General features: G+C 38.3%; 8 protein-coding genes across 8 annotated transcripts; 6 read left to right on the top strand and 2 right to left on the bottom strand.

Annotated features, from left to right (window-relative positions):
* Positions 1–158: 158 nt before the first annotated feature.
* CBG24768 lies at positions 159–4,950 on the top strand (the record flags this gene model as incomplete). Its single annotated transcript, XM_045237378.1, has 4 exons — positions 159–219; positions 242–763; positions 4,399–4,484; positions 4,531–4,950. 4 exons carry the CDS (start codon positions 159–161, stop codon positions 4,948–4,950), a joined length of 1,089 nt encoding a protein of 362 aa, XP_045091414.1.
* A 499-nt stretch (positions 4,951–5,449) lies between these two features.
* Positions 5,450–6,059, top strand: CBG26752 (the record flags this gene model as incomplete). Its single annotated transcript, XM_045237377.1, has 3 exons — positions 5,450–5,579; positions 5,622–5,762; positions 5,806–6,059. The coding sequence occupies 3 exons, from the start codon at positions 5,450–5,452 to the stop codon at positions 6,057–6,059; spliced, it is 525 nt and encodes a 174-aa protein (XP_045100748.1).
* A 48-nt stretch (positions 6,060–6,107) lies between these two features.
* Positions 6,108–7,170, top strand: CBG26751 (the record flags this gene model as incomplete). The annotated part of the gene is made up of 3 exons (XM_045237376.1): positions 6,108–6,211; positions 6,254–6,482; positions 6,745–7,170. 3 exons carry the CDS (start codon positions 6,108–6,110, stop codon positions 7,168–7,170), a joined length of 759 nt encoding a protein of 252 aa, XP_045100747.1.
* A 282-nt stretch (positions 7,171–7,452) lies between these two features.
* Cbr-ugt-47 lies at positions 7,453–9,383 on the top strand (the record flags this gene model as incomplete). The annotated part of the gene is made up of 5 exons (XM_002648431.2): positions 7,453–7,611; positions 7,659–7,869; positions 8,046–8,376; positions 8,429–8,823; positions 8,869–9,383. The coding sequence occupies 5 exons, from the start codon at positions 7,453–7,455 to the stop codon at positions 9,381–9,383; spliced, it is 1,611 nt and encodes a 536-aa protein (XP_002648477.2).
* A 15-nt stretch (positions 9,384–9,398) lies between these two features.
* On the bottom strand, positions 9,399–10,766 carry Cbr-srd-49 (the record flags this gene model as incomplete). The annotated part of the gene is made up of 5 exons (XM_002648430.1): positions 9,399–9,531; positions 9,577–9,679; positions 9,726–9,880; positions 9,927–10,258; positions 10,470–10,766. The coding sequence occupies 5 exons, from the start codon at positions 10,764–10,766 to the stop codon at positions 9,399–9,401; spliced, it is 1,020 nt and encodes a 339-aa protein (XP_002648476.1).
* Positions 10,767–14,112: 3,346 nt separating this feature from the next.
* Positions 14,113–14,631, top strand: CBG24765 (the record flags this gene model as incomplete). Its single annotated transcript, XM_045237375.1, has 2 exons — positions 14,113–14,235; positions 14,359–14,631. The coding sequence occupies 2 exons, from the start codon at positions 14,113–14,115 to the stop codon at positions 14,629–14,631; spliced, it is 396 nt and encodes a 131-aa protein (XP_045091413.1).
* Positions 14,632–14,864: 233 nt separating this feature from the next.
* CBG24764 lies at positions 14,865–15,936 on the top strand (the record flags this gene model as incomplete). The annotated part of the gene is made up of 4 exons (XM_002648428.1): positions 14,865–14,920; positions 14,966–15,070; positions 15,115–15,469; positions 15,520–15,936. The coding sequence occupies 4 exons, from the start codon at positions 14,865–14,867 to the stop codon at positions 15,934–15,936; spliced, it is 933 nt and encodes a 310-aa protein (XP_002648474.1).
* Positions 15,937–16,088: 152 nt separating this feature from the next.
* Positions 16,089–16,502, bottom strand: CBG24763 (the record flags this gene model as incomplete). Its single annotated transcript, XM_002648427.1, has 3 exons — positions 16,089–16,233; positions 16,279–16,400; positions 16,482–16,502. The coding sequence occupies 3 exons, from the start codon at positions 16,500–16,502 to the stop codon at positions 16,089–16,091; spliced, it is 288 nt and encodes a 95-aa protein (XP_002648473.1).
* Between the last annotated feature and the right edge of the window lie 28 nt (positions 16,503–16,530).

Here is a 16,530-nt window from a genome sequence, read left to right as displayed (position 1 = left end):
ATGATTTGGGAATCACCGAGTCTTTATTCATTTGTGGATATCGTTAGTTTTTCGTCTTTTTTTTTTTTGAAACTTCAGATTTTCAGCTCTATTCGACCACATTGGTATTAAAACCGTCATAAATGCAGATTCAGTTCTATTCATGGTATTATTGAAAAATGCTCTCGGCGAACCATCATTCCCATCATTCTATCCAGGTATTGTTCATTGACTACTTTCGTTTCATCACTTTTTTTTGCAGCACTCATCTCACCAAAGACTGATAAGATGACTATGCTGGAAATAATCGGAAACACTCTTCAAATGATATTGCCCGCCTATTTTTCCAAGATGCGATTTGAAGAAGAATTGAAAATGATTGAACCATATTACAACGGAACAAAAACATGGAGAAAACATTTGGAAGGAGTTGCATTCAATATGGTCAACTCGAATCGATATCTCGATTATGCGAGCCCAACTTTGCCCAAAACAGTGTTCATTGGAGGAATGCAAGTGAATACAAATAAAAATGGAAAGGTTAAATTGTATGAAGATTGGGATGATCTTTTGAATCAAAGAAAACAAAATGTGTTAGTTTCATTTGGATCGAATGCATTCTCTTCGGATATGCCTGATGAGTTCAAAAAAACTTTTTTGGAAGTTTTTGCATCGACGCCAGATGTGACCTTCATTTGGAAATATGAGGAAGCAAATGCGACGTTGGCAAGTCATCTGAAAAATGTTAAACTGACCACTTGGATGCCTCAGAATGATTTATTGGGTGAGAAAATGTATTCTATGAAGACAAACCGTAAAACCTGTAATAGACGGGCCCTAACTTCTACCACTGACAAGGGAACCATGTTTAGCCTTTATCTCAGAATTTTTTTCTAAATTCGCTCATTTATAGTTTCAAATACGGGGCTTTCTTTCGATGTATTTGGTTTTTTGCACAAATTTCTAGAAGTCGAGTTATGGGCTGTTTAAGTGATTTCAATACTAATTTCTCACTTTTGGAGTGAGTTTTTGAAAGGGTTAATGGGAGTTTTTTGGCATTGTTTGAGTGTCAATCGCAATTTTAAAGGTTTCTCTACAATCTGACAGAGTTTCCTCATTTTTCAAAGAAAAAATTTTTTTTTGAAAAAATTTTTGCCATGGTTACCCTTTGCGAAATTTTCAATTTTTCCATACTTGTAAAATTACGGGCCGGCCCGCCAAAGCCCGGGCCCGGGCCCGGGCCTGAGGAAATTTTCAAGGCCCGGTGTCAAAAATTCTGTATTTTTGAGCCAAATTTTGAGCTCTCAATTCAATTTTTTCCATTTTTTTTTGTATTTCGGATTGTTTGTCTGTCTGATCAAAAAAGATCGAAAAACTCGAAAAAAAATTTTTTGAAAAAAAATCACATAAGGGTCCCCCTTATGTGTTTTTTGAAAATTTCGAAACTAGTGAAATGACGGGCCCGCCGGGCCGGGCCGGGCCTCCGAAATTTCGGAAAAAGCTCAGCCCGGCCCGTTACAAGTATGAATTTTTCGAAAATTTTTTAAATGTGCTAAAATGAATTCTAAACGCATAAAAATGATAAAATGAGTCTTTTCACAAGATTCTGTAGCATATATCCGTTTTGAAATCCGAAATAAGTGATTTCTTCCAAAACTCCAATGAATCGTAGTCCTTCGAAAATCACCCAATAGCACTCAAATATTGTGAAAACATAGATTTACATACTTCTTGACTGATTTATAACAGTTCCGCAACCAATATGATCAAATAGGGGGATTTCGACTGACATTTTGAGTAGATAAGGCTTTTCAGCAGTGCTTCAAGAATTTTTCAGAAATTATCTTTTTCGAGCTTTTTTCCTACTGAAATAATAAAGCAAACATAGTTTTGATTTTCGAAAAGTTCAAAGCATTCCTCCAACATCAAAGAGAAAAAGAACAACTAAAATGGACAATGACGGAATCGAACCCGAAACTTATGATTCCTATTCATCCCCAAACAGGTAGAGGGGGACTGCTGAAAAACTGCTAAATGACAGCTGAAGAGGCGCAAACTGGCGAATGACTGCTAGTTGGCAGCCGAAGGAGAACTGACGGGCCGTCGACGGTCCGTCGACGGACAGTCGGAACTCGTTGGAAAACAGACTTGAAGGTTTTGATTGGAAATCATTCAGAAAACAATTTCTCATACCCCCACTAGATTATAGGAAATGATTGAATCTTATTTTCCTAAAATAGGACCACCAATAGGTTGTTGAACGACTGCTGAATGACAGTCGAAGAGGCGCTGACTGGTCAATGACCGGTGGTTGGCGGGCCAAATTTCTGCAGAATGGAAAATTTGGTTGAAAAAGATTTTTCTCTTAAAACATGATAAAAGTCATAGAGGGATCTGGGAATCTATAAAATGTGTTATTAGAAGCACTTCTACGAAAATTAGAATCTGAGGCGCGATTGGTGAAAAACGGCTAAATGACAGTCGAAGAGGCGCTGACTGGTGGATGGCGGCTGGAAAAAAACGCTGTAAAATGAATTTCTGAATGTTCCTGGGTATCCATCTAAAAGCATGTTTTCGCATTTTCTGTTAAAATATGGTAACTGGAGTTGTCATTTCGTGATAATAATCCTCCGTTTAAGGCACGTGTTTCCGGTCATACTTTTCCCATTTTCTGAAGAGTTCCGACGAAATTTTTTTCTGAAAACGTTGTACAATTTTTGTCTGATAATGCTGTTCTCTTTTTGTTTCTTTTTCTTCAAAAATCTCGACAATTCGTTTTTAATTGCCGTTTTAGCTGACGAGTTTCGGAATTTCGGTTCGCAACGACACTCCGAAATTCCGCCTGCGCCTTGTTCAGCGACACAAGACTCAACGAATTTCTCGTCTAATTTTCACAGTTTTTTTCGTTTTTCGAAGTGTTTTCTCATTGAAATTCAGTATTTTTCGCTCAAAATATCTAAATACTGGCATTAGAAAAGCATCAAAAACATTCGCGCACTTTCTTCCTCGCGTTTTAGTTGAAAATGCGAAAAAATCGGTCAAAACTCGTTTCGCCATAAGTTTCTAAGGTTTCGCAAGTTTTTGCTTCGGAAAGTAACAAATTTAACGTTGCGGAGGTTTTTATGTGGTGAGTTGGTGAGTTTTTGTATGCTCCGAAGCAAAAACTATCGAAATCTCTTAACTTTCTCATTCTGTTGCCGAAAATTCGCCTCGCCGACACTACGCAAGTGTGATGTTTTGCAAGTGCTGTGGAAAATAACAGCTTTGCAAGGTTCGTGCATGAAAAATTATACGAAAATCTGTTGTTTTTTCTGCTTCCGATCGGCTTTAAAAATATCACATGCGATATGTCGAACTTTTGAAGTCTCTGCTAAAAATGTCGCTGAGCCTTAAACATGTAAAGGTTTTTTATATGCCAGTTTTTTTGAGTGCTCAATTCATGTTACGAACTCATCAATTTTACTTATTCTGAAAGAAAGTCATATAAAAGCGGAAAATACTGTTCAATGAGAGAAATGCTGAGAACCGAAAGAAATTGGAAACGAGAAACGAAGAAGGAAAAAAGAACGAAAGGAACGAGAAAAAAATCTTCGCATTTTGAAATTTGAATTTTTATAAAGTTGGAATTTTGCGAAAACACATAGAAAATCGAAGTTCTGTTCCCTATAGAATTTGTAATTTCTTATGTGTTTTCTCTCATTCTAATCATAAAAATTCAACTTTGAAAAATTTGGAGTTATTTTTTCAATACAATACACAATCCACAGAAACTATTAGTTTAATAAAGAATTTCTATTGTTTATTACCTGTTTAATGATGAACTGTCAAGAAAGCGCTATCATTTTTGACGGCCCGTCTTCGAGGCGCAAATCGTTGCAGACGGACCGTCGGCGGCGCGCGATTCGACTGCCGACTGTTCGCTTTTCGGCAGTCCGCGCCCGCCAGACGGGCCGTTTTTCGGCGGTCCCCCTCTACCTGTGCGCACTATCCACTCGGCCACTGTTGCTCGTTTCTTCCACAGTGGAGAATGTATAGGAAAGGGGGGAAAGTGGAAGGGAAGGAGGATACCAAAAAACAGCATATTTTCAGATGGACTTTTCTCGGCTTCTAGAAATTTTTGCAGAAAACCGAATACACCACGAGAAAGCCCGTATTTGAAACTATAAATGAGCAAATTAGAAAAAATTCTGAGATGAAGGCTAAACATGGTTCCCTTGTGAGATACTTTTTTTTGCTTCCGGTCAAAGATTTGAAAAAGTTATCAACTGATAAACTGTTCATCATAATATCAAAAGTGTTTCATCTGCTAACACATTTTTTTATATTTCGCAAAAATTGAGACAATTTAGTTCAAACTTGAAAGTGGGGGCCCCTTTAAGTACATGTATTACGGTATTTTTGATTTCATTCAATTTTCAGCTGATCCTCGACTTACCCTTTTCGTCACTCACGGAGGTCTCGGAAGCTCAATAGAACTTGCGCATCAAGGCAAACCGGCAATTGTTGTAAGTGTAGCAGTCCATCTGAAATTCATAAAGTCTCAATTTTCAGATCCCACTAATGGCTGACCAGCCCCGTAACGCCCATATGCTAACCAGACATGGTGGAGCGTTACAACTTGGAAAGAGTGATCTCAATGATCCTGAAATTATTCGAAACGCGATTCGAGACGTTCTGGAAAACAAAGTCTATCAGGAAAATGCAGAAAGATTGGCGAAAATCTTGAAGTATCAACCGTACAGTCCAGCCGATGTTGTTTTGAAGCATTGTGATTTCGCTGTGAAATTTGGACCGTTGGATACTTTGCAATCAGAAGGGAGACATCTAAATTTGTTCCAGTTTTACTCCTATGACATTTTTGTTGTACTATTTCTGATTGTATTATCCATCATAGTTATTATTGTGTTGATTTTTACCGTTTGCTTGAGATTCTTCAGAAAGTTTTCCAGTAACAAGGTCAAAAAGGAGTGAATAAAAACCGTTTGAGTGGGTTAGAAACTCGTGTTTATTGTTAACATTTGTTTCATCAGACTAGAAGCTCATTAGCTCTTTGACTACAAGAAAGAACCACGTTTCTTCATGCACTGAAACCTCTTCCTGGTCTGCCAAAAATTGGTGAGTACATTTCCCACGCCCTTTTGATTGCGTCAACCATCCTACTATTCAAACTAGATAGTCTGAAATATAGCAAACAGGCCAATTACATACACATGTCACCTGCTAAAAATAAATATAACATTTTGGTCGTGCGACCAAAAACTTCTCTTTTTCCTCCTCCCGCTACTGTGTCTATCAGTACCCTCAAGACACGTAATCCTGTTGAAATATGCGAGAAACGCACGATTCAAAATTTCTTCAAATGCTTGCAATAATTTTTCGCTGACAGGTATCTCTTACCGTTTCCCCGTTGATAAGAAGTGATAAATATAAATACCGGGAGGCTAAGCGTATCGTCTAGATGAGGAACATTATGAATCCCTGGATTCTGTTGGCATGTTTGTGTAGTGGAGCACAAGGACTGACAGGTCCGGAGCAAGTACACATCGCCTTTTACACCAGTCCATGGGATATCTCTGTGAGTTGGATCACTTTTGAACAAGGTTAGTCGCACGATTTTTGAAAAACTGGATATCCATTTTTAGCTGAGCCATCCCTATCGTTTGGAACTTCCACTTCAACTATGCAAGATGTATCGGGAACCACAAATACATGGGTATTCGGAGGAATCACAAGACATTCACATTCTGTAATTTTGAAGGATCTGAAACCTTCAACACAATATTGTAAGTGACTAAACTCCTTCAATGGTATGAACCACTTATTCAGATTACCAAATTCAAAACCGATTATTCAATTTCCGATCGTTACCTGCTAATCTTAATTCCTATAAAGTTTGTGTCTTCGGAGATCTTGGAGTCTACAACGGCAGATCTACTCAAAGCATAATAAACAACGGAATCGCTGGAAAGTTTGATTTCATTGTTCACATTGGAGATTTAGCGTATGACCTGCACAGTAATAATGGAAAACTTGGAGATCAGTATATGAATACACTGGAACCGGTTATTTCGAAGGCATGATTTGATATAGAAGCAGATCAGATTACTTTGAACCTATAGATTCCATATATGGTGATCGCTGGGAATCATGAAAATGATAATGCAAACTTCACAAACTTCAAAAATCGTTTCGTAATGCCACCAACTGGATCTGATGATAATCAATTCTATAGGTTGGTTATTGTGGATCATGTCTCAATAATCATACATTTTAGTCTGAACATCGGTCCGGTTCATTGGGTGGGATTGAGCACCGAGTACTATGGATTCGAAGAGCAATACGGTAACGCTTCAATTTTCACTCAATACAACTGGTTGACTAATGACCTGGAAGTAGCTAATAAAAATAGAGAAAATGTTCCATGGATCGCTTTGTATCAGCACCGGCCGTTTTATTGTAGTGTGGAAGAAGGAGCAGATTGCACACTTTATGAAAATGTGGTGGTGAGTGCTAGACAGATTTCAAAGTCCGAAGTGCCGTAAAACCTGTATTAGAAGGGCTCCCTCACCTTGTAATTTTGAGCGGGCCATGTCAAAGATATAATAAAGTTGTTAACTGATAAACTGTTCATGATAAGTGTTTCAGCAGTTGACACATTTATCTTGCTTAGGAATTGAGATAATTGAGATCAAACGTGATAGTTTGGCATCCCCTCTATTACAGGTTTTACCGTTTCTTCATAAATTTGTACAACACTGTTTTCAGCTACGCCACGGCGCACTTGGACTACCTGGATTGGAACCTGAATACATTAAAAATTCAGTTGACATTGGGTTTGCTGGACACATGCATGCTTACGAGAGAATGTGGCCAGTTGCGGATCTGAAATACTACAAAGGAGAGGACGCCTATCATAACCCTGTTGCCCCTGTCTACATTTTAACCGGATCTGCTGGTTGCCATTCATCTGGAATGAAATTCAGTCCGATTCCAATGCCATGGAGTGCTCATCGAAGTGATGATTATGGGTACACAGTGATGACAGTTGCCAACAAAACACATATTCATTTCGAACAAATTTCCATTGACAAGAATGGAGATGTGATTGATTCCGTTTGGGTTAGCAAGGATATTGGGCATCTTCATACGCAGAAAATGAGGGAAGATCTTGGAGGATTCAAATTTTATTAGAAATGAGATTATAACCTATCTGTAGATATTGTTTATAAATAAATGTTTGATGTTACTTATTCGAAAAACACTTCAAAGATTTTCGAAAATACATTGACTTCTCAAAAAACGATCTTTGCTGTGAAACAGACTATAAGATACAGATGCAAAAAAACAAGAGCGTAGAATTTAGATATGATAAGAGAACAAATCAAGTTGACATATTTCCCATCGTCTAATTCTCTTCAACTTTTGTTCAATTATAAATTGACCAACTAATCAGTAGATGGACATTTCTTTTGAATGATGCTTCAGACCAGTACAATTTTACAACTACTACTATTCCTAGTTGGTAGTGTTTCTGCTTATAACATACTCGTATTTTCTCCTGCTACAAGTAAATCTCATTTGATCTCGAATGGAAGAATTGCAGATGAACTAGCAAGAGCCGGACACAATGTGGTAGGTTTAGTTATTTGAAAGTTTCAGGAGAAATATCTAAATTCCAGACCTTACTCGAAATCGACTTTCTTGGAATTGTGGACACTACAAAAAGTGCGAAACTAGTCAAAAAGACCATTGTCCGGACACCAAAAGGAATGCAGGGCTTTCGGAATGTTCTGCAAGGATTTTCTGAAATTGTGATGGAGGATCCTGGACTTTGGGGATTGGTGGAAGGAAATATTATGTACCAAAATGCTTATAATGCACTTTGTGAAGGTAGGTGGAAAACAACAAACTGTGGTAGAGAAAAAAAATTATAGTGTGAACTTCATTGAAAAAAAATGTAGACTTATAATTTGAAAATTTTGTGGCTGCAGACCAAAATTTAGTAAACTCCAGGGTAGTAAAAATAAAACTGCGCTTTCCAAATTTTAACTTGAATATTTTTCCAGAATTTCTCGAGATGGATGACATCTTCCAAGAGCTCAAGGCTCAAAACTTTGATGGCTTTTTCGCCGAACAACTCAATATTTGTGGCTTCGGATACGCAAAAGCTCTCGGAATCGAGAGAAGATTTCTCATCTCTAGTTGCCCGTATTTTTCCCATGTCTACGATTATACCAGTCATCCTGCTCCATATGCAAGTGTTCCGTTTGTTGCTGATATGAGTCCTGAGCCAACGTATTTCGAAAGAGCACAAAATCTATTGAACGGATTTACATGCAATATGCTATTCCGTTATATGCACACCCGATTGTCGTTTATTTTCCGAAACAAATTCGGGTGAGCTTTTTGGTTTTAAATCTGCTTTCTGATCATCTCAGATTATTTTCAGACAAGATTTCCCATCAGTGCCGGAGATCGTGCGAAACGCCGACATCATCTTTTTGGCGACAGATGAAATCATTGACTTCTCAGCACCAACTCTTCCAAATCTTGTGAACATTGGAGGATTAGGTGTGGATGATGATACTACGGAAATGGAGCCAGTTTTCGAGGCTGAAATGAAGAAAGGAGAGAAAGGAGTTATCTTATTTTCCCTGGGAACCATTGCCAACACTTCAACAATTGATAAAAAAGTGATGGAATCGTTTTTGGGAATCGTCAAGAAGTTTCCCGACTATCACTTCCTTATCAGAGCCGACAAGTATGATAAGAACACGAAAGAGAGAGCAAAGGGCATTTCGAATGTGTTTGTCTCTGACTGGCTCCCACAACCAGCCATTTTACGTGAGTTTCTAGGTCTACTGAATTGTAGGAAAGTCTGTATTTCAGATCATCCTCGTCTCCGAACTTTTATCACTCATGCTGGTTACAATGGGCTCGTGGAAGCTGCTCGTGCTGGGGTTCCATTAATAACTATCCCTTTTATGTTCGATCAAAATTTGAACAGCAGAGCTATTGAGAAAAAGGGATGGGGAATCCGATCAGACAAGAAGAAACTTCTGAATGATCCTGATTCTTTTGAAGCGGATCTCAAAGAAATGCTAACCAATCCCAGCTATACAAAAAATGCTCATAGAATTCGCGATTTGATAAAAAGTAAACCATTGGGTGCCAGAGATAGATTCATTAAAACGACAGAATGGGTGATTCAAAACGGAGGAGTCCGTGAATTATTGACTGAAGGAAGAGATTTGAGCATAATTTCTTCGTACAACCTGGATATCATTGTTCCTGTTTTGTTTGTACTTTTGTATTGCCTGATCATTCCATTTTTCAAACTTATTGGTGGATTTTATTATTACAGCTGTTTTGGTCACATTGAATCAAAACACAAGTTGGATTAGAGATTAATAAATGTTTTATCCCGTTCTTCTGGATGCCGCACGAACTGCTGAATACCCGCTTCCTTTTTTTGAATTGATATCATCATCGGATATATTTGAGATACTGAATCGGCATTGACGGACTGCCAGTACATACTTGAAGAACATTCTGGAAAAAATGCAGTTTTAAACAAATCCTAATGTTTAAACTCACCTTCTGAAGGGAATCACAAACACAATTGACAGAATTGGGTCTATCAATGTTGGTAAAATTACCAAAAACGAATTAAGGTACTCTAATAGCAGCACCCCAGTACCTGAAAAATGTATACTCTATGAATAGATTCTTAATCAATCGGTTACCTGAATACTGAGTCAGGAAGAATTGTAGTACCAGTGGAACAAAGCATACACTTGGGATCAAAGTCTGAATTGTGAGTCCCGTGATCATACTTTTCGCGTGCTTGATCCTGGGAGAATTGTACTCTTCGTACTCGTTGAGCAGTCCCCAGATTTTGCTGAAATGTGTATGTAGGTTGATTCCAGTAGGTATGATTCACTCACCTTCGATAGATAAGAGCAGCCAGTGGATTCAGGAAGAGTACAATTGTGAAAATGATAGTTGATGATTTCACATATGGAGATTTAAGAGCAGAAAAACCGAAAATTGAATGTGGTTCGAAGATATATGAAGGATGAAGAGCTCTAGTCTCCAGAACAATTGCACCGTGATGAGAAGGGTTTACGAATTGGCAGATGGCACAGAATACAGCAGGAAGATGGACGATAATAAAGTTTCGCAAGATTTGAGAAGACGTTAATTTCTGATGAGAGAGAATTTTGTAGCGGTAGTAGAAGACGTGAACGATGGCAAAAAGGGCGACCATGGAAGATGCCTGAAGACATGAAATATAATGCTATGAGGAAATTTGAAGACGTTCTGAGACATAAGTGAAACAGGAGAGATTTCTAATTATAACTTTTCAAAGGTCATAGAGTTTATTATGCATTTTCGCTTCAGTTGCTTTTGAATTGTATTTTTCATTTGAGTTTCAAGGTCTCATCGAACTTTTGTAACGTTTATCCGGATTTTTTTTTTCAACTCACATCTCTCAACAAATGAATCAAAAAGCAAGTCTTTCTTCCCAATCTGGTACAAATTCCAGTACATATGAAAGCGACAGTAGTATTATTCGGAACCATTCGACACTGTGTCAGGAATCCAGCCATTATTGTGAGTATTTGAGCGGCACAGATATTCAGAAGATATATTCTCATAGTTCGAAGAAGTTTCGTTTGATTCTTGAAAATCAGTAATAGCAGCAAAGCTTGTGAAAATAAAACTGTGATTGCGAAAATTGGGTAGGAGACATAGACGAATGCAAGGATATCCACCTCCTTCATTTTTTTGAATTATTCTGAAAATTTGAAAATTAAATATCTGAATAAAATATAAATAAATAGACAACAAGGAATTGAATGTAAGTAATGACGAATATCTCGGATTACTGATGCTAAATAGGTGGGAAACGGGCGATGGTGAAGGGCATGTGAGTGTGAGAAAATGAAGGAAAAAAATAGACGAAATGGTGGGAGGAAGGACAAGATATTGAGTATATAGTTTTGGAGAATGTTAGTTCTGCTATGAGGGACGGGAATATTCCCATAATGTCAAAATGCTCAAAGCCCGCCCTCGTAGAAGAGGAAAAAAGCATGATTTGAAACGAGCGAAGCAAGTTGTGCGGAAGAAAAGAAAGCCCGGAAGTGCATAGGGATCGAAATTATGAAAAGGATTATGCAGCATTTTCAGCGTGTGTGTGTGTAGTCTTTGGACGAATTTCAGGTTGGAAAAGAAGCGGAACTGGGATGGAAGATAAATTTAGAGAAAGAGAATGAAACCTTGTAATGAAAGCTTATAGGAGGTTTCAAAAAATTGTGTCATAAGTTGAAACTAGGGCTCCAGATCTGGATCATGGGTTTAAAACTTAGAAAATGGGAAGTAACAGAAAGTCGTCCACCACATTCCGTAAGCACTCTAATATAACGCCAGCCTGACCGTAAAATTTGAGCTCACATATCTCGGCTTTTGTAAAAGATATAAAAAGTGGTGAACTGACAATATGTTTATCATGTTATTAGCAAAATTTCACCAATTAACCACTTTTTGATATCTTTCGCAGAAAATGAGATTCACGGGCTCAAAATTGAAGGTTTGGGTGGCCATCTATTAGTGTTTACGTAAGTGCTGTTCCAGTTTTTGTATGGTACGAATCGGGAAAAACCATTAAAAGCATACCTGCAACGGGTCGAGCAAGGTTTAGAAAAAATCAGCTTCTTGACAGACAGAGGGCCGCCGGACCGGCTAGACCGACTGGACCGGATAGAGTAATTTTGCAAGTATAAAAAGAATTTTTTGGAACATTTTAGTTTTCGCTCTTTCTAGGCGAGACTGATGTTCTTTCATCACAGGAAACGCCTTCTTTTTCTCTCTATTGTTGACACTTTTTGTGCTCTTTACGACCCCCACTCGACGGATATCCACCTATTCATGTTTTAAATCCAAAAAAAAGCGTTAATGTCAAGAGATTTTCCGTTTCTCACAATTCCGATTATCCGATGAAACTACAAAGTTCTTTATACAAGTATTGGTTTTTTGAGGATTATCCTCAAAACATATGGTTCAGTTGATTGAAAGGGGAACTTGTTCTTATAACTAAACTTAAAGAGATCCAAATAGAAATACATAAATGAATAGCTTTTTAAATGCGGTGTGACATTTAAAAAATAGGAGGAAGTGAGTTTGGATTGGTCAGAGAGGTTCCAAGCGAACTTCCGGATTTTTTGAAAAAAAAAGCGCCGAAAAAGGGTTTAAAACTTTTAATGTCAAAGAACCAAAGCTGTGCAAATGACGGCAGTGACTTAGGCCATGGATAGGTATCAGGCCATGGATAGGTATCACAGTCTTGCAAAGAACACCTAGCATTTTTACAAGAACATCTCGGACATGTATAAATGAAATAAAGGATATGAAAAGAAAAAAAGCAAAAAGGACAAAAGTCTTCTGAATAGAAAATACTGACGTTATTCGTCTACAAATTTTCCATGACGAGGACGGAATCCCCGGAGTAATTTGATATCTTTCCAAAAGAGCACACTGGTTCACTTTCCAAACTGCACAGAATCCAACCACGTGGCTCACACATTTTCGGTCACAACTCGGTCTACTTTGCTGCTTGATCAAACAGAGGGAATCTCATTTGCATTTCGGCTCCTCCTCCTTTTTCTCTAACCTTTAATCCAAAACTACTACTTCTGTTTTTCATTTTCGTCATTCCCCCATTTTCGTGCTCATCATCACACAACGAGACACATTTTTTGTCCAAGTATTTTGTTTCGTGTGGGAGACAGAAAAAGGAGAAGTTGTCCCTCTGATTCATTGGGCTATTCAGTCTCGTATTTTTTGTTTTGTATCTAGTTGACTCCTGAAGCGGCAAGAACAAAGATGTCCAAAGAGAAGCGAATGTTTTGATTTGGGGGGAGGTCCAGAAGGTGACCAGGTGTTTGGAAAGGCATATCAAGAAGACGGCGTTCTTTGAAAATTTCAAGTGGCGATCGGGATACTGTAGTCTTTTAAAAAGAGTTACTGTAGTCGATTTTTCATTTTACAAGGAATGGGTCATTTTTTCAATAATTTAGAAACTTTTTTCATGAGTTATGAGATAGGAATCACTGACATAGAAAGTGGGAAAAGGGATCAAAGAAATAGAAAATAAAACAAAAAATATTTTAAACTTTTGTTGAAGGGTAATTTTGGTTTCCTGTTTGACTAGCCTTGGGAATTATTAGTCGTACTGTTTGGCTCACTGTTCAAGGAATTTTAGCTTACTGTTCCAGGAGAAAGATATAGGTTAACAGGCGTCCTAGTTTGTCATGGTCAGAAGAAAATCGAAATTTCGAAATACCGCATACACTAAAATATGACGCCCTCTCCAAACCGTCCACTTTGGACTGATATATCTCATTTTGTGTATGAGTTATTAAACAGTTATCAACTGGCAAAAGGTTAATTATGATATTAAAAATTTTTTGTCAGTTGACCACTTTTTGATATCTTGTACACGAATCGAGATAAATTGGCTCAAAGTTAAAAGCTAGGGGTGTCGTTTTATTAGAGTATTTACGGTATATGAAGTTCTAGAAACTTCTCACCAATCAAGGCATTGAACGAAAGTCACAAAAATCTAACACAATGATGTCAGATGTACACTAATCAGAATACTCTTCTTTTAATAATCAGTCACTGAGAGCGCTAGAGCATAATGGAAAAAGATGAAACGTCTTCAGTTTCCTTTTAGAAGCATTATTTTTGCAGTTGTTGAAATCTGAACGAAAAATAGAGGAACTCAAAGATCAGGGAACATAATATGAAATAAAAACAAATTCTTAAGTTTCTGTTGATAGAAAAAGAAGCAGAAGAGAATATGGAAGTGGAATCGGACATGAGCAATTTGGAAGGCGTGAGAGTTTGATCTTTTGGGTTTTCAATCGTCTGGAAGCCGTGGGAGAGATGGGTTTCACAAATCGCACTATATTTGAAACTAGGTCAAACTGTGGCACTTTTTGGTGTCTTCGTGAACGTGACGTCCTGTATAGTATCTTATGACGTGTGAGGTTCTCCACAAAGGCTGAAAACAAAAAAAAGACCGAGATATTGTGCTCTCCCGTTGCCAGGAGAAACGGTGGTGTTTTAATGGTGTTATCGTCTTTTTCTACTCATCCTCCCCATCTTCAAAAGCATTTTTCTGCACAAGAGAAGAAAATTGAAAAGGATAAGAAAAAAGAAGAAGCTCGAAAATTGAAAAAGAAAAATGAGGTGAGCATATTTTGGTTGCATGAGGGTGGAAAATTGGCTTGATTGTCATTTATGAAAGTGCCAGACTCTGGAAAAATATAGAAATCAAGCTAATTGTGTTTTGAAATCGCTCGGAAATTGCAGGCACTCATTCTGAAGAACTTTGCAATCTCGGAAAAGAAGAAGAAGAAGAAGATTCAGAAGGCGCCAACCCCACCAACCAGAATACCTGAACCAATCTTCAATTTGCCATATCTAACCGATGCCATAATTATGGATCTACTCGCTCAGCCATCACCTGGATCTCCATTGTATCCAGTCACCGAAACACAACTCGTCCCACTAACTATTCTGAAATTGGCTCCTCATTTGAGTATTCCTGTCTTGGATGCATACCGTACTATTCGTCCTTCATAATTTTGGATATCTTTTTTTCATCCATGTTTTCTCACCAACTCGTTCATTTTTTTCTTCTTTGAATAAACGATTTCTTATTCGAATTCCATTTCTATTTTGCAAGAGGTACCATAAGAACACAATCTGGTACACCTTCCACGTGGTTGGAGAAAGTGGGCGGGGCTTGTGTAGGAAACATCTGTGGGCGCTGGTCTCGAGCGAGCCGTCATTCGTTAGCCTATACTTTCGGAAGAATGCCGAGAGCTCATGCCTCTGATGGGGTCGATGAGAAACGTTTGGAACGTCGCAAGTGAGTTTTCAAAAATGTGGTCCCTCCTAAATTGTCTTTTTTCAGATATCAAACATTTTTGCATCATGAGAAAAAATCGTATATTCAACAGATGGCGGAACTTCTTCTTCCTCCCGACATGATCAACCAAGATACTAGAATCGTTTTGAGGTAATTATAGCTTGTACAAACCAATTAGGCATTTATTTTTCCAGAGCGATCCGAGAGATATTAGAGAAGAAATTTCCCGAAAAAATCGGCAAAGAGAATGGATGCTTGTTCCGTAGAACGGTAGAATTTGATGGTGTCAGAAAATCAATCTGGGCTCCGTGTGATCCGTCGAAGAATGCACAACTATTTGAAGCCAAAAATGGAGGAGTCAAAAATTATAGAGTAAAAGTGGAAGTGAAAGAAGAACCAGATTCGGGCGATAACATATCACTGCAAAAAGTCAATCCAATGATCAAGACCGAGTTGAATCCAGAAGAACCTAACGTAGACCACATAAACCCACTAATGCAAGTTGCTCCACCGCCAGTTCAACAAGTGTATCATTTCCCCTTCCACTACGTAAGTTTCATATCATCCAAAACGTTAAAGGACATTAAATGAATTTACAGAACCCAGGAGTTCTTCACTTTTTCAATTCCATGCTACACCCTCCTCCTAACCCCACACTGATGTTTGACGCCGTCTATCCAGAGCAAAGAGACGTTTTCGGAAATATTTCTTTTCATCAAAAATTGGAATACGATCGTGTCAACGCTGAATTGGCAGCTTTGATGCCCCAACCAAGCAGGAATATGGGTAATATGTTCCATCCGCAGTTCGGCACAGTCTCGCCAAATCGATTCATGCATTGGCAACCCGTTCCTTATTATCCACCACCCAGCAATCTGAATGGCATCAATCTCTTGGTCCAACCAAATTTCCATTTCGAAGAAGAACATAACTGGACATTGATGGCAAGCCCACCGGGACCCCCACTTACAGAAGATGAAGCAGCTGGTTTCGAATTTCCGGATTTAAAACTTTAAGTCCTACGCGTGAAACCGATGCTACTTTCTAATAAGTCTACAAGTATTGAATCCGTCCCAACTTTGTATATCTTATCAAAACTTCATTTAAATACTGAACCAGTTATTCAATTAGTAGGCCAATTAAGGTTTCCGTGTAAATTTCTGCATGCTTAACATTGAATAAAGACTTTGATAACATCAGCTTTTTGAGTTCTCTTAAAGGCTTCCAAGGTCTCTTCAAGTTTGTAATGGGCACGACTCAGTCCCGAGAGATCCAGTTTTCCAGAGCTAAGAAGTTCAATGGCAGTTGGGTAACTGGAATTTTCAGAAAATATTAAATAAAGAAAGTGATCAACCTACCAATTAACATATCTGAAGATTCCTCGTATATCAACCTCTCTTGTGGCCGATTCGATAATTGGAATTTCAACTCTATCGGCTCCCAGACCAACAAGAACTATGACTCCACCTGATTTGGTAGTCTGAAAAAAGTGAGAATGTACCTTCCCTCTTTTTTTCCGTTCTACTTACAGTTATCGCCGTCTCAATACTCGGCTGCGCACCGGTACACTCGACACAGACATGTGGCTGCTGTCCACCCAACGCGCTGAT

The sequence above is a fragment of the Caenorhabditis briggsae genome (assembly GCF_000004555.2).
Source record: "Caenorhabditis briggsae complete genome, chrV, whole genome shotgun sequence".
In the NCBI taxonomy this organism is placed as follows: Eukaryota; Metazoa; Nematoda; class Chromadorea; order Rhabditida; family Rhabditidae; genus Caenorhabditis; species Caenorhabditis briggsae.
The sequence above is the reverse complement of the archived record's forward strand: the minus strand, read 5'-3'. Positions and strand labels throughout refer to the sequence as shown.